Source organism: Solanum stenotomum, chromosome 7 (assembly GCF_019186545.1).
Source record: "Solanum stenotomum isolate F172 chromosome 7, ASM1918654v1, whole genome shotgun sequence".
NCBI lineage: Eukaryota > Viridiplantae > Streptophyta > Magnoliopsida > Solanales > Solanaceae > Solanum > Solanum stenotomum.
Genome location: NC_064288.1, coordinates 56,509,719 through 56,534,285, shown reverse-complemented (window position 1 = coordinate 56,534,285; position 24,567 = coordinate 56,509,719). Strand labels below are relative to the sequence as shown.

Sequence of the window (24,567 nt, the reverse complement as noted above, 5' to 3'; positions counted from 1 at the left end):
GCTCCATCCCAAGATATAATGATGTGTTGGGACTGAACCAGTTGATGATGAAAAACCAACATACATAATCTGATTAAGAATCGGCGAAAGATCATATTTCAAAGCCAAAAGTGGACTAACTGGTTTTTCCATATGTAATGGAGCTACTGTCACATTGATTAGCTTAGTTCTGCCATCATAATCCACCCAAACTTGCATTGGCTGACCACTTATCAAAGTCAAATTATGAAACAAGCCAGTATTATCAAAATAACCTGCTGTTTCAACTGCTACAGACCTTAATCCATTTATATCAATTCCAACATGATTGGCATTGATATCACCAAATTCTTCGCTGTAGATTGTATCGAGCTCAACTCCAACAACATGGTTTGATTTATCCCCATTATTACTTGAGTTAAAAAGGCCAAGATAGTGGTTTGCCAAAGCCTTCTGAATTCCTCTCTGTGGCGCGATAACAAAAACTAGTCCATGACCATCCAATGGTCTATAATCAGACCTTATCGCGAACACAAATGTTGTAGAGAATGAAAATGCATTACCATTAGGTGAATTCTTGAAATGAATTGGATTTGGATAGAAAGCATGGCCTTGATCTTGTGTTTTGGAATCTGTTAACGACAAAAGACCATTGGATGTAATATTAGCAATGCCATCTAAGCTAAGATTACTTGATTTGAATCCATTGTAAATGAATCCATCAACTTCACAAGAAGTTGGTGCAAAGAAGAGAGACACTAGTATGACAAAATTTAACAACATTGGTAATATTTTCTTGATTGAGAGAAAATATGATAATTTGTTCTATTGTTGAGAGCCACAAAAATGAGAAAAATAATAAATGTAGGAAGGTATGTCCAAGTCTTCTTTAGTATCTATCTAAAAATAATACTATATGGCAAGTCTTCTCAAGTAATCCAAAAAAATTTACTTACCAAGTGGTCCCATTATTTGGACTACATGAGTGGAAAGGTCAATATTTTGGTTCGATTTGATTTTTATATATTATCTATTATCGATTTGTAAATATGATGAGATAATAATCATTGGTGTTCGATTAATTAGTTAATCGATAATTACCAAGTTGGTTCAACATACTTGGACTATATGAGAGGAAATGTCTATTTTCAATTAGGGTGGATTATCGGTTTATTAGATTCGAGTTTATATATTATCTAGGGAAAAAATTCAAATATGCCATTAATTTTGAGAAAAAGTGTATGTATGTCATCTGTTAAAAGTTTGGATCATCTGTATCATTTCCGTTAAAGAAAAGATTTATTCATGTCATTATTTGTTAACGGGTTATAATTTTGATTTTGCAAAACCATTTTTACATGTGACCAATTATGATTCGGTCATGTCATGTCATAATTTTTTTAAAAAGAAAAAAAACTCAAATATGTCATCAAACTTTGAGAAAAGACTCATATATTTCATTCGTTAAAAGTTTGGCTCGTTTATTTCATATGAATCATAATTGACCACATGTAAAAATGATTCTGCAAAACCGAACTTGATTTCAGCTAACAAATAATGACATGAATGAATTTTTTTCTCAAATGGAAAAGACATATATGAGCCGAACTTTTAACCAATGACATTGATAAGCCTTTTCTCAAAATTTGATGGTATATTTGAGTTTTTTTCCCTATTCCCTGTTATCAATATATAAACATACTAATTGAATAACTAAATTCACAAGTTAATTTTCAGTTAATCGATAATTACCAATTTGGTTCAATATAATTGGACTACATGAGAGGAAAGGTCTATATTTTCAACTACAGACTTTTTCTTCACATGTCATTAGTTTCAATTGTTTTAGCAAATGTAGTAAAATACATTTAATAAATTAGATATGGAGTATACACACTAAAGATATTTCCTAATATAATAAATAATAATAAATGCATTTGAATTTCAAAATTTTATAATTAATGATAGGTTTATCTGATGCCAACCACTCAATAAATATAGTACTACAAAATATTGATGACCCTCTTTGAAAGGTACTGAAAAATAATAATGTCAACAAGTGGCAAGAATTTAATTTCATTTGTGTTGGATCGAGCTGTAAACATATGAGTTCACGTTATGGGAGTATGTAGTATGAAATTTATTGAATATTTAAAATTATTCGATTGTGAATTCAATTATTTTTTATTTTATTAATAAATGCCTTTCTTACTTCAATTTGAAAAAAATTAAGAAACACAGATTTTTCTTATTTTATTTAGTAATTTTTTTATCGTTATTTAAATGAAAATTAATGATGGGTGACTATGTGAACTTGTTCACTATCCAAAAAATAGATTTTCACATTTACTTGTCACTTTTAACATATCAAGAAACGATAATTTTTTTTTTCATTTTTTACCCTTATCCCTACTATATTTTTTCCATAATTTATCTAAAGTCAAAACAATATACCTCTTCAAGACCCTAAAAAAACTTAAGATGTGTTTAAAAAGAAAAAAATAATATTTTTATTCAGAAAAGGACACTTTTGACCCATTTAGTAACTATATGGGCATTAATGGATCAAAGTATTGACTGCAAGGACATTTTTGAACCAAAGTATTAACGGCAAAATCATTTTTGAGCCAAACTATAAATGGAGGGCATTTTTGTTCCTTTCACATTGTTTAAGGGCATTTTTGACCTTTTCCCCTAAAAATAATATTAAATTTTGTGACAATTTATAAAAATATTATTCTACTTATAATGTTAATGAACTTAAAGAAAAAGTTATTAATACGTAAGTCAAAAAATAAATTCTATATAATATAAAGAGGTATTAGATATAATAGGGGTAAAATGGATAATCCATAAGATAAAATTGGAAGTTTAATTATTGTTAGTTGATAGAGGAGTTTGATCACACTAAACCAATTTAATGTAGGAATCAAGGTTAAACAATTTAATAAATTGAAAATATACGTTAATTAATAATTGTATATGATTAAGTGATAAAAATATATGTCATGCTATAAATAGATAGTCGGCCGCAAAGGCAAAATTAATAACGAACCAAATTGCCCTAAAAAGTCTCCACAGGACATAAAGCAAATCAAATTGTATGTTCTCTAAATTCCAATATTTATTTAAGTTCTAATTTATGTTTTAGTAAAAGTTAGTAGCTTTGATTTTTTAATTATAGCCATTGAATTAATCTTAGGTCATATCATGATGTTTAATTTGAATGTTGTTGATATTCAATACCAAAAAAACTGGATATAGCTACGGATAAATTTTGTAGCTAACCAGCAAAATTTGTGGCTAATTTTACTTAGCAACAAATTAATGACAAATTTTCGTTAGCTAGTTCGCAGCTAATTATAGTGATTTGAAAATAATGATTAGGAATTAGGAGGTTATAACTTTGGTTGAATTGACATAATTCTAAAGTATGTGTGATTCCTCAAGTTTATTATTGTTATGTTGGTCGTCATGAACTCATGATCATTCAATGTGATAGTTGATTCATGTTTTATGGATACACCTGCTAGTTGACTCGTTTGATTGGGAACAAGTTATCGAAAATCAATTATCCAGGATTAGTTATCTAGAAAAATAGCACTAAAATCATGGGGTAAGTTATGGTGCGATTTTATTCCAATCAAACATGAGATAAACTTATACTAAAATTAATCCTGGACTAGTTATTCTTTATCCCTCGTATCAAACGAGATCTAAGAGTGTAAGATGTTCATTCACTAATAAAGCTTTAGTTTCTCTGGAAGAGCTTGTTCTATGTCTCACTAAGATATAATCTTTTGACAGTTTTTTTTACCCTGGATACCGCGGTTCTTTTAACAATTTTAACGAAATCTTTCAATTTCTTATTTTATAATGTTCACTTCTATGTATTCCTCTGTCCGTAGAGTACACTGAATGTACAAAAATTTCATATCCTCCTATCTAGGGTCATGTGTTCGGTAAGCTGAAGATATGTCATGTTCTATCTAAATCACCTCTCCCCAATACTTATTCGACCTACCTCTACCTCTCGTTAAACCCACCATATCAAATTATTTGCAAGAGTCTAGACTGTTTGAGTTTTATTTGCTCAAGTCATGAAACTTAGTTTTCTGATCCCTTGTTTCTAACTTTTTAAAGTTTGATTTCCTTCAGAAACCTATATAGAGATCACTCTTTTTCTGGTGTACGTACGCGTGCTGCAAGAATGGGGGATATTGAAATTGATGACATTGAATTTGCTCGACAGATGTTGAGCGTAAAAGAAAACAAGTATGAAGAAAATAAAAGCCGAGGAATGAAACAAGTAGTTAACAAGAGTCATAAGATTAGTACTCTTTCAAATATTCCAGATGGTATCTTATTTAACATCCTAGTGAAGATTCCGCCAAAAGACATTCATAAGTATGTCATGCGCGTCTGCAAATCATGGAAAGAAATTGTCTCAGAGAGTTTCTTCATTGAGCAAAATTTCATGGAATCGAAAACAGAATTAGTGATACAGTCAGGATTAGGATGGCGTATGAAAACAAAGTTGATAGAGATTGGAGAAGAATTTGAATGTGAATCGCGTGAAGTTGGACTAAGTAAATTACGCAAGATTCATTCTAGCTGTGATGGATTTCTATTGATGAGTGAACCAGGGAACAATGGGATGCTACAAATCATAAATCCAGCAACAAAGTTCTGCCTCACTATCCCGCGATGCCCTTCACATTGTAAACATAAAGCTTGTAGTGCAGCACTTGCCTTTGACTCTTCGACAAAACAGTACAAAGTAGTGCATGTTGTTACAGATTCTTATGGTTTTGAAATATTTAATGTGAACAGTGCTGATGATGAACTGCAATGGGAACGAGTTTCTAGTCCGTGGGAAGATTTAAATGATCGACCATTTAATCCAGTTAAGTTTCACTGGAAGAATCCAGTGTCAATTAATGGAAGGATTCTGCATTGGTATGTTGATTCAGCTGAATATTTCATTACAATGCAAGTAAAAGAGGAAAAATTCAGCCGAACTTATCTTCCAGAACGTGTTAAAGAGATTAATAAAACGAACAATTATGCATTGGTAGAGTTGGATGGATTTCTTTCTTTTATCAACTGTGATTCGGAGAAAACAATGAATGTTTGGATTTTGGAAGATTTTCGAAGGAAAGTTTGGTTCAAGAAACATACAATCGTGGCAGAGTTGACAAATTATATATGTCCATACAAATCATCAAGACAGGATGAGCGGAGAATGCCAAGATTTTGGAACCTTGTTGCGGTTGCTGGTGCGAGGAATGGTGAAGTATTGATTCTAGAGCATAAGAAGAACTCTAGTGTATTTATATATGACACGAAGAGTAAGGTGATGAAGCCTTTTAGCAGTAACATGAGGAAATTAGAATCTTTTGTACCACACAAAGATGGCCTCTTTCGTATCATGAAGAGGATCGCGTAGTTAATTAGTGTCATGATTTAATATGGAGATGTGGTTAAAAGGAATGATTCTGTCTTGCTTGGGATTAAGGCGTAGTTGTTAATATTTTTTTTTATGTTAGTAGTTGGTAACTTGTCTAGAGTGTCAACATTTATGCATATATTACATTTGAGTTGCTTATTTGATTCTTCTTGTTTGATCTTCTCTTACCACGATTGAGCATGTTTCATGTGCCATTGAGGATTGTTGAGAAGTTCTCTCTTGCATTTGGTTTTAAAAGGAGTATTTCAACTCTCTTTTTCAAGTGAACCTTAAAAAGGGCATATTTTGCCTCGTTTGTTTGCACTTAATTAGGGACGTATGGCCATGTTTCATTTTAAAATTTTAAAAAAGTAGGTTCTTATTTTCAAAGTGAAAAAATAATATTTGAAAATTAGAAGCGCAAAGGCATGAAAAGTTTTGTGGAATAACACGGATTAGTTTGATGAGCATGAATGTCAAGACTATATAACAAATTTGTAAAACTTAATGGAATGAATCTTAATGATAAGGAAAAATTATTTTATTAGACATACATCACTATCATATATACTAATTCTAGCTACTTATACTTTTAAATAATTACATATATTACCACTAATTAGGAGTTTTATACTATATATTGGTATCATTATTTTTCAAGAAAAATTACTGAATTCTATGTGTGTTCAATTAAGTTCTATTTATAGGTGAAGAAATTTTTATTTTTCAAGAAAAGAAATACTGACCCGTTTGGCTCCAAGAATACTTGGGAAAAACTTGGGAAGTGGTGTTTGGTCATATAACTTGGCAAATATATTTGCCAAGTATCCCAAATTCCCAAATACTAGAAAAAGCTAGTATTTGAGTCAAGTTCTAATACTTGGAAATTTTAAAAAATTTAAAAATTACCCCAAACTTTTATATTTTATAAAAAATACCCATTATTTATTAAGTCCAACTGATATTTGTTACTACCTCCTCCGGAAAGTTTGAGTTCTAATTTGAGTGATAAAATTGAGAAAAAAAGAAGAATTTGTTTTAATGGATTATAATTATAACTGAATCAATAACAAGTTTGAATATGCAATTAATGTATTGCTCTTGCATATATTATTATTTTGTGGTTGTTGATTGTTATCAATTATGTTATAAGGTTATTTTTTAACTGAACATATTCACTATAAATAGATAATACAGGGTATTTTTAATAGTTTTAAAACTTAGAGATATAAATCATATTTTTTAAAATAGTCAAATATTCTTGGAAAAAATTGGGCCCAAATACATGGTGTAATTTCACCAAAAACTTGGCCCAAATATTCTTTGCCAAAAATATTTGAAAACTTGGGGTCAAACGCTAGCTATAGGCCAAACGCCTTGGGAACTTAGGTTTAGGGCTAGAAAAAAAAATTATAAATACTCATAAAATCTCCATTCTTCATCACAACTCTTTTCTCGACGGAATCAAATTGCTCTTAAATCTCCCACAGGCCAAAAAGCAAATCAAAAAAATTGTATGTTCTCAATTCCAATATTTATTAATATGCTTAATGTTTTAGTTAGAGTTAGTAGTTTTGATTTTTTTAATTACAGCCATTATCTCTAGGTCATACAATTTGACTTTCTTGTGTTAGTTGCTGGTTTTTTCTATGATGATGTGGATTAGAAAATTATACTATTTAATATTTAGTTAGGTCAAAATTTTAGTTATATAATGTTGACACCCCTTATTCTACTTGTATCTACTTGTTTCATATTTTCGTAAAATTGTTAGCTCCGTCACTGGATATACTTTGCTAGTTATACAATACTTTCAGTTTCATAGAGATTTTTCATTAGAAATGCTTCGTATCACATATAGCAAACTAAACTTCCGTATCGAATTATATTCTTAAAATTATCATTTTTTTCACAAGTTTCATACTTCAACTAGCACTCTCTTTGTATTAAAGAACACACTGATGCTGAGTTGGTTTACGGTAATAAATATTTGGCCAACTGAGCATTGAGGTCTCTTTTAATACAAAGAGAGTTAATAGTTTAGGCTTGTAAAGAGAAGAAAGAATAGTTGAGGTGTGAGATTCGAAAAAAAAACAATAGTTTAGACGTAGTTTTGATCATTAACTCTTACATTCAGTCTCGCGAGTTGCTATAGCAGTTTTCTAATCCCTTGTTTATCTGCAGTTTTAGCAGTACTGCATTTGTGAACGCGCTATAAGAATGGGGGATGAAATTGATGACATTGAATTCGCACGACAGATGCTGAGCTTACAAGTAAACAAATATGAAGAAAACAGAAACAGAGGAATGAAACAAAAACAAGTAGTTGAGAAGAATCATAACATTATTCCTCTTTCTAATTTTGAAGAAAAGATCATATTTAACATCCTAGTGAAGATCCCGCCACGATACATTCATAAGAATGCCATGCCTGTTTGCAAAACATGGAAAGAAATTTTCTCCAGAACTTCTTTCATTGAGCAAAATTTCAATGAATCGAAATCAGAGTTACTGATACAGTCAGGATATGTAAGGCATATGAAAACGAAATTGATTGAGATTGGAAAAGATCTTGAATGTGAATCGCGTGATCTTGGACTAAATAAAACACGCAAGATTCATTCTAGCTGTGATGGATTTATATTGATGAGTTAGCCAGATGATTTCTACTTTGGGAAGCTACGAGTCACAAATCCCGCGACAAAGTTCTGCATCACTATCCCTGGATGCCCTTCGCGTTGCCAACATGGAACTTGTAGTGCAGCACTTGTATTTGACTCTTCGACAGAGCAGTATAAAGTAGTGCACATTGTTAAGTACTATTTTGGTTTCGAAATATTCAATCTTAGCAATGATGAAGAAAATTGGAAATGGGAACGAGTTGATTCTTATCTGTGGGAAGGTGTAAATAATGAGCCATTTGATGTTAAATTTTGCTGGAAGAAGCTAGTATCGATAAACGGAAGGATTCTGCATTGGTATGTTAATTCAAGTGAGTATTTCGTTTCAATGCATGTAAAAGAGGGGAAATTCAGTATTACCTATCTTCCAGAACGCGATGATTTAGTTAATAAAACTAACAATTACGCGTTGATCCAATTGGATGGATTTCTTTCTTATATCACCTGTGATTCCGAGACAACAATGGATGTTTGGATTTTGGAAGATTTTCACGGACAAGTTTGGTCCAAGAAACATACGATCGTGGCAGAATTGACACATTATGTATGTCCATCTAAATCAACGCGACCAAATGAGAGATCAATGCCAGAAATTGGTAAACTTGTTGCTGTTGGTGGCGTGAGGAACGGTGAAGTGTTGATTCTTAAACATCAGAAGAACTCAAAGCAATACTTATATGACACAAAGAGTAGGGTGATGAAGATGTTCAACGTTTATAACATGAGGAACTCAGAATCTTTTGTAATGCACAAGGAAAGCCTCTTTTCGATGAAGAGAGTCTCCTAGTGTTGCGATTTAATTAGGAGATCGATGAGCTTAAAAGGAACGACATGGATAGCCAATTCTAGTTTGGTTGGGATTAAGGCGTAGTTGTTATATTTATCGTTATTTTTTAGTGTTTGTAGTTGGTACCTTGTTTACACTTATGCACATTACATTTGAGTAACTTTGATTTGCTGTTTTAGATTTTCTCCTTTACACCTTGATTGGATGGTTGTTAAATGTCTGTTTTTATCGTTATTTAAATGTTAAATGTTATCGACCGATTTGGTGTAATCCGTCATTACTGATCCTACTTTTTTTTATATTATCTTACTTGTACTCCTACTTAATCGATATCATTTTTTATTTTTTAAAAACAATGAAGAAAAAAACACAAAATTAGAAGTTAATGTTAAAAACTTTTAGTGACGGTTTTCTGGGCTTTTGTGGCGACTGTTGTTGCCGCTAAAGGTCTAGTTCTTTTGTAGTGAATCCTAGTTGGCAATGCTAGGTGGAAGGATTAGTCCCACGTGGCTTGCCACGTCAATAAAAATTTGGGGTGTTAACTCTTGAGGGTATTTGAGGTCTCTTAGGATAACAACAGGGGCATTTTTTATCCCAAAATGTAACAAAGGGTTTAAGTGGTCTATTTCACATAGTTCAGGGGCAATTTTGACCCTTTTCCGAATAATATATTATGGTACAATACAATATAATACAATACGATATATTATGAAACAATACCTAATAACCATCTAAACAAAAGTGAGAGCAAAGACAAAAAAAAAAAAAAAAGAGTAGGTAATTTCTTTCTATCTATCATAATCTTGGTGAACAGAGAATATCTTATACATGTTGTACTTATTGTTGATGAAAAGTAACACAATATCAAATGCGACAAAGTTATCTAGTACTTATTGTTCCTAAAAATAATAGAATTTCGTAAGATTAGTCATGTATGCATAACACAAATTAACACAAACACCATAATTACAAAAAAAATGTACTAATTCTATAAATAATGATTTTAAAGAAGGATTGGTGTCTTGTCTAGACTAATTATATATAATTATAATTAAAATAAGGTGGAAAAGTTATCGGCGGCTCCGTCAAGTTTATCATTAAAATATGTGAAATACTTCCTGTCGCTTTCTTCATGCCATAGAATAACTATTTTCGTCGTTCACTTCTATTGGTCACATTTTATTGTTAAATTATATAAATTTTAATAATGTGAATCTTTTACCTAAATTAAATAACAATATTTAAATAAAAATATCCATATTTTGTTTACTTAATTAGTAACTATACTCTAGGATGTTCTTCACTTCTCTCTTTTCTCTCCTAAGGAGTTCAAATATTTTGGGACAACATACTTGGTAAGCATCAAAACTACTTCTCTCTTTTTAATTTGATGTTCAAAGTATGGTGAAAAAGCTTCTTAAGCTTATTTTTATGAGTTAAAATTACAGAATTCATTGGAAAATATGTAAATGGCATTTTTACTTATTTTTAGGAGTGTTTTTAGCTAGACATGAAATTTTCTAATATTTTTCGGAGTTGAACTTTGGAAAACACTTTGTCGTAAAATTCTAGAGTAAGTTAGAATTTTTGAAATTTGAAAAATTATTTTCACTTGTTCATTTTAAATTACTCAAAAAAATTTAAAACAACTCCTCCAATTTGTAAGCATCATCAAATACAATTTTAGTTTTCAAATATCAATTTTTCACTTTGATAAATATAATATTTCTTTTAAATATTCACAATTTTCATGGCCCGACCCCTTAAAAAGTTTAAAGAGCCTGTCACCATGATCGAAATTGAGAACGATCCTCTATAGCACCATCACCCTAAGGTCATAAGTATTGTGTTTTACTTATTTTCTAGTGTTTGATAAGTAAACAAAAGAAATTATACGTAGAGCATTATATGGGTGGCATGGAGTAGGGAATAAGGGCTTGGGGTGTAGGGATTAGGAGAATTTAAAGGTGTAGCAAAAACAATGAGCTTGAAATGCTACTTATGAAATTTGTTTCCTAATCTGTTAGAAAGATTATTTTCTTTATTTTTAACGAACTTGTTTTCAAAAGATAATATTTTGATCAACCAAAGACACCTAATTTGTGCGATTTCTGGTTTCTATTGAAACTATAAGAATGCAAGTAATGAATATTATAGAGCAAAATTTGATCAAGTATGAGTTTTTTCTTCTTCTAATATTTGGTTTATTTTGAAGAATCTGTACGAAATACCCAAACTGTTGTCTAGATAGTTTTCTTATGTTGATCTGACCATGTCAATAGCTGCTTTGTCCAAATAATTTTGTGATTTCTTATATACTTACGACTAATGATTTTTATTTAAGATGATTCGTCAGGTTGTCTATAGTACTTTTTTTATATTTTCATTATTTCTTTCTCTATACTGCTTTGGACTAATTTTTTTCTTTTTGAGCTGAGGGTTTATCAAAAATAATTTCTTTATCTCCAAGGTGGAGAAAAGATCTCTGCGGACTGCGTACATCTCCCCAAACCCACGTTATCGAATTATACTAAATATGTTGTTATTGTATATTAATATATTATTTATTTTTACTATAGGTTCTTGGTAATTATGATTGTATGTGTTCCTTTCATTATTATGTTAATATGATAATTTGGAGATTTCTTACATCGTATTATTGTATATTTCTACAGGTTCTTGGTGATTATTGGTATATGATGTCTCCTAATGAAAGTAAGTGTTATCGAAGTTTACTCCCAGACGTCCTCAGTAACCTTCCGGATAACGTAATCGATGTCATTTTGATGTGTTTGCCTTGTAAAGATGCTGCAAGAACAAGTATCTTATCAAAGAAATGGAGGTATAACTGGTGTAGACGTACAGAGTTGACACTTGATAAATCTCATTGGATAACAAAGAATGATTTACTATACCCTACCGTTAAATTTAAAAAGATTATTTGCCAATTTTTGACTCTTCATGAAGGACCCATTACTAAGTTTACCCTCGACATTGTTAATTTGGAAAATTCTCCTGAGATTGACAACTTCATATATTTCCTCTCTAGATATGGCATTCAACATCTTGTTCTTCACCTTTCATTCGATAACCCATACAAATTACCTTCTTCAGTTTTCACATGTTCCCAGTTGAGGCATCTAAGTCTTCATAATTGTTCAATACATCATTCTTCGGCCTTTAAAGGATTTAATAGGTTAATTAGCTTGGAATTATGTGAAGTCATAATTTCTTCTGAATTGCTGGAAAGTTTAATATATCATTGTCCGTTGCTTGAGCAGTTGGTGTTGGTTATCTTAGAAAACTTAGATACAATCGAAATTAATGTCCCCACGTTGAGAACACTCGATTTCACAGGCTATATTAGCTCTATATGCCTAAAGAATGCCCCTTGTCTAGTAAAACTATCTCTTGAAGGTCGTTATATGGAGGTAGAGGATCTTGATTTCGCAAAGGTTTTTGAGTCTTGTTCTGCTCTCGAGCACCTCCTCTTCGACTTCTCTAATTTCGAGGTAAATGTTGCTCCATGACTTCATTATTATGCATTTCAGTGGATGGAATTTCTTTTATGGTGACTTAATCTTGAATTTTGGTAATTTTTTCGTAGTTCTATGCTGAAGAAGGATATGAAGTACCAACAAGACTTCCTTTTGAACTTAACAGTGTCAAGCGATTTAATCTGCCTTATATTATGTTGATTGAATCATATAAGCTTTCATACGCCTTTTGCTTGATAAAAAGCTTCCCATACTTAGAGTATCTCGAAATTCAGGTTCTTAGTGTTTTGACTCTTTCCATAATTTTTTAACCCTCAATAATATGAGAGTTGACTTCTTCTTATCTTTCTTAGTTGTACTCTGAAGATGAAGAGGATGATCGTATTTTGGAATGTCTTGAACTTCAACATTTTTCAGACGTGACGTTTAATCACCTAAGGGAAGTTAAGTTAAAATGCTTTGGAGGAACAATGTCTGAGATGCAACTTATCAAGCTTCTATTAGCCAAGTCTCCTGTATTGGTGAGAATGCTAATTGATCAATGGTTTCTAGAACATGGATCTCTTGACACAAGATTAAAGATATTAAACGAGGTATCACATTTTTTGCGGGCATCACCTAAAGCAGAAGTAGTCTACTTAGATCTGTTTGAAACATGATTATTGCTAGATGGATGTTTTGATTAGTTTGCTTTGTAACAACATTGTCTAGAGTGGCCCCAAAGTGGAATTGATCGGTGATGCTTGGTCGAAGTTCTAGTAGGTAGTCACTTCTTTCTCAGAGAATCGTACGTGAGACTTCCGCCTCATACGACTCCGGAAAAGGGGCTAAAATCCCCATTGACAACTTACATGTTTAAGGATTTTTACATTTACTTCCTACACATGTAAGAGTTATGGAATGTGACTTAATACATGAATTGCACTGTGTTGGTTTATTTCAATTATCAATTATAAACCCAACAAAGGGTGGAGTCGATCCCACAAGGAGTACGCACATGTCAAGATGTCAAGCGTGTGAGAATTTATAACTTTCCTAAGCTTATCTTCAAATAAAAGAGTGATTGAATAATTAAATATAAAACTAGATTGTTTTCTAAGTAGGGATTTAATCAACAAGAAGAGTGCAATACCAATATTTTGCTTTTTCAATTAAGAGAGCGACCGGGGTTGTAGCCTCAATATGGCATAACTAGTTCATGAACACAAGTATCTTGCTCAAATGCATAGGATTAATGAAAACGATCCAAGTGATAATTACTTACAAGAATTTTCCAACTCTACCAAGCTAAACCCAAAAGTTCTTCCAAACTCAAAGGAAAATATTAAGACCCAATTGATAGACCCAAGTAGAAATCTCCCTATTCCTAGTTCAACTTCGTTAATCAGCACAATTAATTCCTTAATATACTTGATTCCTTGCTACTTGTTAAAAACCCAATCCAATGTTCACCCTTCTGAGCAAGAAATGAATATATAGGGCTAAATCTAGTGTTTGCAACCTCACAAATAAGAATGTAACCAAGTAGATAATCACAACCCAAGTAATAATAAGAAAGATAAACTGGTATTCAATCACATAAAAGCCATAAGAGTCTACAACCCCAACTAATAGGTTTAGCTACTCATACTAGAAGAAGAATATACAATATGAAATATAATAAGCATAGTTCAAGATTAAACAAATAAGAAGATGCAAAATCTATGTTGAAAATCTCTTAATCCTTGAAAAGTTAACTAGAGATACTCCGCCTACACTTCTCAAATCAATAGCTCCCCAAGAAAAATGACCTAATTCCTATTTATATAACTCTCAAAATCTGGACAAAGATGCCCTTTTGCTGCCAATTTCGTGGAGCAAAATCATGGAGACATTCCAATTTTCGTCTCCCCATTTTCATTTCGTGGAGTGAGACAAACTTGTTCCTTTTTCACACTTAGCCAAATTCAAGCTCTTCTACCCTCATAAACGGCTCCACGAAAACTAAACTTGGGCACGATTTTTGTGACTTCTCAATCTTTACTTTTCTTATTCTTTTGCTCCAACTTCCATCTTTTTTTCATCATTCTTGATCAAATACTTGATTGCTTGACTTCTTTTTTTTTTTTATGACAAGGAAAACCCGCAGCCGCTACCCTTTGGGTGCGCACAGGGTAAAACCCCCGCTCCTATGCAATAGCTCGCAAACCACATAAGAGAGGTAACCCGCACTAGGCAAGCCTGGTGCGACAAGCTCGACCCAGAAGGCAAACCCCTTGCTTTCGCTGGCAAGGGGTTTCGAACTTGACTTCTTTAGCTCCAAGTCCTGAAATTCACCAATTTAAGTTAGTTTAGGTTATTAAATTATACTCAAAGACACTTACAACTCAAGAAAAAAGATAACTCATATGTTGGTAATTTGTCAACTTACCACTTATACAAGGCTTATGACAGTGACGAAAGAAAAAGAAAAGGCTCTCACATGAAACTCCTCTTTAGAAGATGGAGGCTACTGAAGCAGCCAGTGGCGGATCTAGAATTTTAAGGTTGTGGGTGCTCGAGTCAAAAATATAAAAAAAATATGTTGAAACTGAGATTCGAACTCAGGTTCAACAACACAAAAAGAGCCTTAAGCACCCACCCAAAAGCCAATGGACTAGTTAGATCATTGGGTGCTCTATGTTAATTTTATACAAATACTTCTTAATCTCTACAGATATATATATATATATATTCCGAGACTAATGGGTGCTCGAGCACCCGGAGGACACCATGTGGGTCCTCTCCTGGAAGCAGCTATTTCCCAACTTCAATTAGTCTTTTGTTGCATTCCTACGCAGAAACAGAAGCACGCGTGTCAGGGAAACCATTTCATTTTTTCATAGCAGACAAAGAACAAGAAAAGCACAATAATTTTGAAACCAGGTTTTAAGTCTCAAAACCCCAAAAGAAATCACAGAGATCAAAGGAAAAAATGGAAGTGTAGAAATACGTAAAAGGTAACGCTAGATAGTAGTTTACAAAGAACAAGTAAGAGAGACGGAGAAAAAAACAAGGGTTATATGAAAAATGGAGCGCATACACCACATGCAGCGCACATCTATCAATGAGTGAGTAGGACTTTTGTGTTGTTAAAGAACATTTTTTAATGTGTGAGTAGGACTGAGGTTGTCTTAATTTCGTGAATTAAATAACTTAGGAACAAAATAGTCCTACTCACTCATTGATAGATATGCGCTGCCTGTGATGTATGCGCTCCATTTTTCATCTTACCCGTCCTTTTGTCTGTCTCTCTTACTTGTTCTTTAGAAACTAGTATTTGACATTACCTTTTAGGTTTTTCTGCACTTCCATTTTCCCCTTTACTCTCTAGTGATTTCTTTTGGGTTTTTGAAACTTAAAACCTGGTTTCAAAATTGTGGTGCTCTTCTTGTTCTTTGTGTGTTGTGAAAAGAAGAAAATGGTTTCCTTGGCTCGTGCTTCTGTTTTGAGGAGGAATGCAACAAAAGACTTCTTGAAGTTAGGAAAGAGTTGTTTCAGCAGCCCCCCATCTTCTAATGAGGAGCTTCTAGAGAAACTTGATGTAAAGAAACTCCTACAGTATATTTCTGAAGAAATGACTGATCGCATTATGAGTTCTAACTCTCCGGTAATGAATACAGGAGATTAGGATAAACCTTGGTGGATGGGTAACTCAAAGGGTTGTTTTTCAGTTAAATCGGCTTGGGATTTAATGAGGAAAAAAAAGAGGAGGAAACATATGATATGATTTGGATGAAAAGCTTGTCTTTTAAGATTAATTTCTTTTTATGGAGGGCGTGGAAAGGGATGATTGCCACATATGACAATTTAAGGAGAATGAGAATTAACATTGTTTCCAGATGTTGGTGTTGTGAGACACAACAAATAGAAACAATGTCACATCTTTTTCTAACTACTAACATTGCCCTAAAGCTTTGAAAGTATTTTGCTTCATAAGCAGGTTTGGACACAGAAGGCAAAAATTTGATGTAGATGATCAAGAGTTAGTTGTATGTGAAAGCTCCTACAAAACTCTACATATTTCTAGAGCTATGCCAGCTCTTATTATGTGGAATTTGTTGATGAAAAGGAAGCATATCAAGCATGGAGGCCAGTCCACATTTGAAGAGTTGGTACAACAAGTGGGAAGGAGCATTCAATTGATGGTGATGGTTAACAATTTAGAGTTCAAAACAACTGGGAAATCTTGGCCTAAAATGGTGAAAATAATAGGAGCTTATAAGCGAAGGATTTACGACCAGATTGTACAATGGAAGCTACCGGAGGAAGATCAATTGAAGTGTAATAAAGATGGTGCGAGTAAAGGAAATCCAGGGGAGAGTGTGTATGGTTTCTGCATAAGAAACAAAACTGGAGACCTCATCTATGCACAAGTCAAAATTGGTATTGCTACAAATATAGAAGTGGAGGCAAGAGCAATACAAGAGGCCTTAAGGTTTAGTGCAATAAATAGTTTACAAAACATGGCTATTAAAACTGATTCACTCAATCTAAAGAACATTATTCAACAGACATGCAGAGTACCATGGGAAATTGCACAAATCATGGATGAAATAATTAGAGAAGTACAACAACAAAATGTTCCAGTTCAATGTATATTCAGGGATGAGCGGATTATTTACCAAATATATCAATCATTAGCACAGACAAAAAGGAATTCAGAGAGTTTGCGAAATTACCAACAACAGGAAAGAACATCATTAATATTGACAAAGCATAGATGCCATCCATCAAGATAAAAACAAAAAAAGATAAAACCACATGACAAGTAAGAATTAGGTTCGCAATCTGGAAGGCAAGGGGTGCAACAGAAATAATTACATAAGAGAATGCCTACATAGGGGGTCATTACAGCTGCATTAACAAACCTCTTGCTAATATACATTAGCACACAAAAACCTTCACCAAATAGGCAGGGGTACAACATCATCTCTAACAAGAAAGCATGGAGTTCAACTCGAACCAAAGTAGAAAAGCGCTTGAAGCACAAATTCAACTGGAACAGTTCAAAAGAGGGAAAGAAAATAAAGCAGGATTAGATCTAAAGGGGGGAAGTGAAATCCTAAAGAAGGAGATAAGGAACCTATGTTCATATTTCACATCCCAGATAGCTACCTCCAAGATTTCCACACACCGGTGGACTTCACAGTACTTCACAAACAAAGGCTACCACAGATCAAATATCAAGAAATGGAAAACAAGGCAAAAGAAAGGAAGGAAAAAGAGTTACCTTTCAGTAGTGAATGCTCTTGTGTGAGCTGAAGAAAGTGGAGGAAGGGTGGAGCAAGAAGGAACCAAACCCATAGGAGAAGACGGCGAAGCTAGAGGTTTCGACAACTGCCGAAAGAGAGCATATGGACGACAAGGATAAAAAAGGAAAGTGAGAGAATAAGGCGGAAGTTTATAGGGTTACTTTATAGGCCGGATTAGATATTTTCTTTCCTTTAATTTCTTATTTAGGCCGTTTGGCCAGACCTATTTTGCTTGTCAAAAAATAAAATGGTCACGAGGCCAACAAATACTTGATTGCTTGACTTCTTTAGCTCCAAGTCCTGAAATTCACCAATTTAAGCTAGTTTAGGTTATTAAATTATACTCAAGGACACTTGAAACTCAAGAAAAAAAGGTAATTCATATGTTGGTAATTTTGTCAACTTACGTCTTATGACACTGAAGAAAGAAAAAGAAAAGTCCCTCACATCAAGTTTCTCCAGAAGCTCCTCTTTAGAAGATGGGGGATGCTGAAGCAGCTATTTGCCAACTTCAAGAAGTCTTTTGTTGCATTCCTACTCAGAAACAGAAGCACGTGTCAAGGAAACCATTTCTTTTTTTCACAGCAGGCAAAGAACAAGAAGAGCACCGCAATTTTGAAATCAGGTTTTAAGTCTCAAAAACCCAAAAGAAATCACTAGAGAGCAAAGGAAAAAATGGAAGTGTAGAAAGACCTAAAAGGTAATGCCAAATAGTAGTTTACAAAGAACAGGTAAGAGAGACGGAGAGAAAAGGAGGGGTTATATGAAAAATGGAGTGCATACACCATAGGCAGCGCACATCTGTCAAATAGTCCTACTCACTCATCGACAAATATGCGTTGCCTGTGATGTATGCGCTCCATTTTTCATCTAACCCATCTTTTTTATCTTTCTATCTTACTTTTTCTTTAGAAACTAGTATCTAACGTTACCTTTTAGGTCTTTCTGCACTTCCATTTTTCCCTTTACTCCCTAGTGATTTCTTTTGGTTTTTTTAAGACTTAAAACCTGGTTTCAAAATTGTAGTGCTCTTCTTGTTCTTTGTGTGCTATGAAAAAAGAAAATGGTTTCCCTGGCTCGTGCTTCTATTTTGAGGAGGAATGCAACAGCAAACTTCTTGAAGTTGGGAAAGAGCTGCTTGAACAACCCCCCATCTTCTAACGAGGAGCTTCTAGAGAAACTCGATGTGAGAGCCTTTTCTTTTTCTTTCCTCAATGTCACAAGCCTCGTATAAGTGGTAAGTTGACAAATTACCAACATATGAGTTACCTTTTTTCTTGAGTTTTAAGTGTCTTAAGTATAATTTAATAAACTAAACTAACTTTAATTTGTGAATTTAAGGACTTGGAGCTAAAGAAGTCAAGCAGTCAAGTATTTGATCAAGAATGATGAAAAAAGTTGGAAGTTGGAGCAAAAGACTTCTTGAAGTTGGATATTATCATAACAACAATGTATGTAATGCAGTGGAGTAAAGAAATATATAGGAATATTTTTGTGAAGATAGCCACTTTGGAGGATATTGCTAATGAACCCTTCAATGGCAAATAAAGAGGATTTAGCTAAAACTGAAGATTCTTTAAGACAATATCATCAAGTAGAAGAGGATTACTAGAAAAAAAAATGGGATGTTGTGATTCAAAGAAAGAGATAGAAATACGAAGTTTTTTCATTCGTATGTGAAAGGCATTAGGAAACCGATGATTAACAAAATTCATACAGATGGGGGGATATGATACGTACCACTCAAAACATAGGAGAGGAAGCAGTTAATGTTAGGGAACAATTTAAAGAGGGTCAATGATATGAGGATCAACCAATGCTCGAAAGAAGTATAACTACAAAATAGAATATCGAAATGACAAGAGCGCCTACACAAGAAGAAGTTAAGGAAGCAGTGTTCAGCTTGAATAAAGAGAACACATGTGGGCCTAATGGATTTTCAGAAGAATTTTTCAAACATGTTGGGAGATTATAAAGAAATATATACGGCTGATGATGATGGTTATTTTCTGTGGTGGTGAAATACCAATATATTTCTCACACGAATGTAGTTCTAATTCCGGAGAAGGTCAGTAAATTTTCAGATTTATGACCTATCAGCTTGAGCTCCTTTGCTAATAAGATTTGTCAAAGGTGCTGCATGAAAGAATAATACGGGTTCTGCCTGAATCAGTCGGGGTTTATGGAAGGAAGAAGTATTGTTGAAAATGGTTAACAAGGGCAAGAGATAATTAGAGACATAAACAAGAGGAATGAATACCATAATGATGTGGTGAAGTTGGACATGACTGAAGCGTATGATAAAGTGTCAGGAATATTTTTTATTCAAGTTATGAGAAGATTTTGGTTTGATGAGAGGATTATTTATATGGTGTGGAGATTAATATTGAATAACTGGTACTCCGTGTTAATTAATGGGCAGTCTTATGGTTTTTTCAATCTTCTTGGGACTGAAGCAAGGTGATCCCCTCTCTCCCACTTTGTTCATCATAGCAGCGGAGGTATGTATTAGCCAGAAGTCTCAACAGGCTAAATGAGGATTCAGAATTCAAGAGATTTGGATGCCTAAATGGAGTAGAGAGATTAATCATTTGTCTTATGCGGATGATACAATCCTTTTTTGTTCATGGCATAAGAGGTCAATGAAAAAAATGATGAAGATTCTGCGGAGATTTGAATATGTGCCAAGGCAGCTCATAAACCTGAACAAAAGCTATGTATATCTACATGAAAAGGTTTCTTATTCTGTTTGTCAGAGGATTAAAAGAACTACTGGAGTCTCATATGAAATTTCTTTTTACGTATCTTGGATGCCCAATTTTTACGGGAGGAAAAAGAAGTCATATTTTGAAGAGCTGATAAAGAAAGTTGCCAAAAGAGTGATGGGATGACATAATCAACTTTTGGCTTATGGGGGAATGTATGTTTAAATAGTTCATGTTTTACAATCAATGTCTATTTATCTTATGTCTGCTATGAATCCTCCTAAGGGAGTAATAAATCAGATGCATAAGATTATGGCAAAGTTTTTTTGGGGTCACATAGGAGGAGTAAAAGGAAAACACTAGATTGCTTGGGAAAGAAAGTGCTTACCAAAATCAAAGGGAGGAGCGGGTTTTAGATCGATGCATGACGTATCAGATGCTTTATTTGCTAAATTATGATGGATATTCAGAACATCCAGTAACTCTTTGTGGAGTGAATTTATGTGGAACAAATATTGTAAAAAATAGCATCCAATATGGCACAAAGACATGGGGCATCTCATGTATGGAGAAAGATGATTGGACAAAACAAGAGGCTTGGTACTATGCGAAAGAAAATAAAATGAGGGATGAGGAGTTGGAGGTGAAAAATCTTATTATAGAAGATCAGTTGGATAGGAGGAAACTCCTAACTCCTCCAGTATATTTCTAAAGAAATGACTGATCACATTGTGAATTCTATCTCTCCGGTAATGAATACAGGAGATCATGATAAACCTTGGTGGATGGGAAACTCAAAGGGTTCTTTTTCAGTTAAATCAGCTTGGGATTTAATGAGAAAGAAAAAGGAGAAGGAGGAAACATATGATATGATTTGGATGAAAAGCTTGCCTTCTAAGATTACTTTCTTTTTATGGAGGGCGTGGAAAGGGAGGATTGCCACAGATGACAATTTAAGAAGAATGAGAATGAACATTGTCTCCAGTGTTGGTGTTATGAGACACAACAAATGGAAACAATGCCAAATATTTTTCTAACATTTAACATTGCCCAAAAGCTTTGGAAGTATTTCGCTTCATGAGCAGGTTTGGACACAGAAGGCAGAAATTTGATGCAAATGATCAAGAGCTAGTGGTATGTGGAAGCTCCTACAAAACTCAAACATATTTTTAGAGTTGTGCCAGCTCTTATTATGTGGAATTTGTTGAAGAAAAGGAACCATATCAAGCATGGAGGTCAGTCCACCTTTGAAGAGTTGTTACAACAAGTGGAAAAGAGCATTTAATTGCTGGTGATAGTTAACAATTCAAAGTTCAAAATAACTGGGAAATCTTGGCCTGAAATGGTGAAAGTAATAGGAGCTTATAAGCCAAGGATTTACTACCAGATTGTAAAATTGAAGCTACCGAAGGAAGATCAACTTCGGTAGCTTCAATTGAAGTGTAATACAGATGGTGCGAGTAAAGGAAATCCAGGGGAGAGTGCATATGGTTTCTGCATAAGAAACAAAATCGGAGACCTCATCTATGCACAAGCAGACGGAGTTGGTATTGCTATGAATATAGAAGTGGAGGCAAGGGCAATACAAGATGCCTTAAGGCTTAGTGCAACGAATAGTTTACAGAACATGGTTATTAAAATTGATTCACTCACTCTAAAGAACATTATTCAACAGACACGGAGAATATCATGGGAAATTGCAGAAATCATGGATGAAATTATCAGAGAAGTACAACAACAAAATGTTACAGTTCAATATATTTTCAGGGAGGACAATCAAATGGCAGATTATTTAGCTAATCTAGCTATCATTAGCACAGACAAAAAGGAATTCAGAGAGTTTGCAGAATTACCAACAACAGAAAATTGCATCATTAATTTTGATAAAGCACAAATGCCATCCATCAGGATAAAAACAAAATAGATAAAAACCATATGACAAATCAGAATCAGGTTCATTAGGGGGGGGGGGGGGGGGCATTACAACTACATTAACAAAGCTCTTACTAATCTACATTAGCACGCAAAAACTTTCACCAAACAGGCAGGGGTAAAACATCATCTCTAACAAGAAAGCATGGAGGTCATGAAACCAAAGTAAAAGTGTGCTAGAAGCACAAATTCAACTCGAACAGTTCAAAGGAGGGAAAGAAAAGAAAGCAGGGTCAGATCTAAAGGGGGGAAAGTGCAATCCTAAAGAAGGAGAGGAGGAACCTGTGTTCATATTGCACATTCCGGATAGCTACCTCCAAGATTTCCACACACTGGTGGACTTCACAGTACTTCAGAAACAAAGGCAACCACAGATTAAATATCAATAAATGGAAAACGAGGCAAAAGAAATGAAGGAAAAAGAGTTACCTTTTAGTAGTGAATGCTCTTGTGTTAGCTGCAGAAAGTGGAGGAAGGGTGGAGCAAGAAGGAACCAAACCCATAGGAGAAGACGGCGAAGTTGGAGGTTCTAATGACCGCCGGACGCGAGCATATGGACGACAAGGATAAAAGGAAAGTGAGAATGAGGCGGAAGTTTATAGGGTTACTTTCTGGGCTGGATTAGATATTTTCTTGCCTTTTATTTCTTATTGGGGCCGTTTGGCCTGACCTATTTTGCTTATCAATTAATAAAATGGCCACGGGCCCAACAAAAATTTACGAGGATATGATTAGAAGTACTGATAATTGCTATGATATTGTTGTTCCTACGATATTTAATTGTAAATTATTTGATCTTTCTTGTACGGATTTGAATTGTAGATTCATTTTTTTATTGCCGAAGTTGTTAAAACGGAGCATTTAGTATCCTTTATAGATTATGGTATTTTAATTGTAGGTTTTGATATATAATCAAAACAAATGTTACAATCCATTACAAATCAAATTTTATATATTTACCACCATTTATGGATAATGTTGATCTGAAAATCAGTGCTAAAAAATAATGTACACAAATTTTAATTAATTTGGTTATACAAAATTATTGGTAAATTCTTGATTAAACTATGGTGTATATCTTGGTTTAAATTATGTATTTTGTATCATAGTGCACTTTACATCAAAGTTTAATCATAATGTATACCGTCATCTAGTTAAATTGATAAGATAACATATTTGGTGTTTTTTTGGTAAGGTTATGATGTACATCTTGATGTAGACCTTATTTTATTAATCATATTGAACTTGACACCATAGTTTAACCATAATATGCACCATTTTGTATATGAATTTTCTTTTGGTGATATAAAAAGGCTTAACTATTTTTTTCGGATATGACTGTTAAAACTTTTGTTTGGTATCTTTTTTAATTTGTATGTATTTTGGTATAATTTTTTGATATGTTGGTGTTGCTTTGTAAAACAACACCATAGATACAATACTTTGTAATTTAATTTTTTTACGAATGAAATTTTTATCAACATTAATGATCTTTTCATATATATTGGTCTGGTTATTCATTAATTTGATGATATAATTGGTAGATAGCTGATGAAATTATGGTGTAAGATAGTTTATAGTTGGAACATATAACAAAATCAATTTTACAACGTGTGATTTTTAATTGGTGTGAAATTTGATTATTTTTTTAGGGTAAGTTATTCATTGTGGTTAAAAATTAAACAATTGTACACCAAACTTAACCCACATTGGACACCACTTAATATACTCAGCTTTTAAATATAAAACGATAAAATAATGTTTTAAGTGTAATAGTTTAAAATATGTATGAAATTTGATTACATTTTGGGGTAAGTTATTCGTTATGATTAAAAAAAACAGACACCAATATTAAATTTTTTTTAACTAAAATATATAAAGTTGAAGAGAAAAGTAAAAAGAGATTTGTCCAAAAGAATTGAAACGGAATTAAAGAGAAAGAGAGGAGGAGAGAAATATTTTTTTCAAAAAATAAGAGAGAGAGAAAAGGACGGAATTGAAGAGAGAGAGAAATATTTTTTCCAAAAAAATAAGAGAATGAAAAAAGGACGGAATTGAAGAGAGAAAAATGGTTATGGTTACATAGTTGGTATATATGTTTGTATGTTAAATGGTTGCAAATTTGTTAAAACTATCATATGATCCTTTAATGTTACTATGAGGTATTTAATGATATAAAAATAGAAAAATTACCTAATAACATTAAAATATGTTATATTTAAATTAAAACAATATCTAATTATATACCAAATTTAAATATGTTA

At 33.1% G+C, this 24,567-nt stretch overlaps 3 protein-coding genes and 1 long non-coding RNA gene across 4 annotated transcripts in view; 2 read left to right on the top strand and 2 right to left on the bottom strand.

Moving 5' to 3' along the window:
• The window catches only part of LOC125871587 (L-type lectin-domain containing receptor kinase IV.1-like), an 8,587-nt gene extending 7,729 nt beyond the window's left edge, over window positions 1-858 (bottom strand). Inside the window, exon 1 of the mRNA XM_049552218.1 lies at window positions 500-858. Coding sequence (XP_049408175.1) covers window positions 500-762 — 263 coding nt within the window. The 5' untranslated portion in view covers window positions 763-858. The remainder of the gene's footprint in view (window positions 1-499) is intronic.
• A 3,331-nt stretch (window positions 859-4,189) lies between these two features.
• On the top strand, window positions 4,190-5,428 carry LOC125870074 (F-box protein At3g07870-like). The gene has a single exon (XM_049550439.1). It carries the CDS (start codon window positions 4,190-4,192, stop codon window positions 5,426-5,428), a length of 1,239 nt encoding a protein of 412 aa, XP_049406396.1.
• A 2,220-nt stretch (window positions 5,429-7,648) lies between these two features.
• Window positions 7,649-13,052, top strand: LOC125870073 (F-box/FBD/LRR-repeat protein At1g13570-like). The gene is made up of 5 exons (XM_049550438.1): window positions 7,649-7,957; window positions 8,084-8,851; window positions 11,572-12,408; window positions 12,504-12,668; window positions 12,747-13,052. Exons 1-5 carry the CDS (start codon window positions 7,649-7,651, stop codon window positions 13,050-13,052), a joined length of 2,385 nt encoding a protein of 794 aa, XP_049406395.1.
• Window positions 13,053-17,949: 4,897 nt separating this feature from the next.
• LOC125871592 (uncharacterized) lies at window positions 17,950-22,838 on the bottom strand. Its single transcript, XR_007447025.1, has 3 exons — window positions 22,733-22,838; window positions 22,586-22,653; window positions 17,950-17,966 (listed from the first exon to the last, which is right to left on the bottom strand). It is a non-coding gene; the product is annotated as an uncharacterized LOC125871592 (long non-coding RNA).
• Between the last annotated feature and the right edge of the window lie 1,729 nt (window positions 22,839-24,567).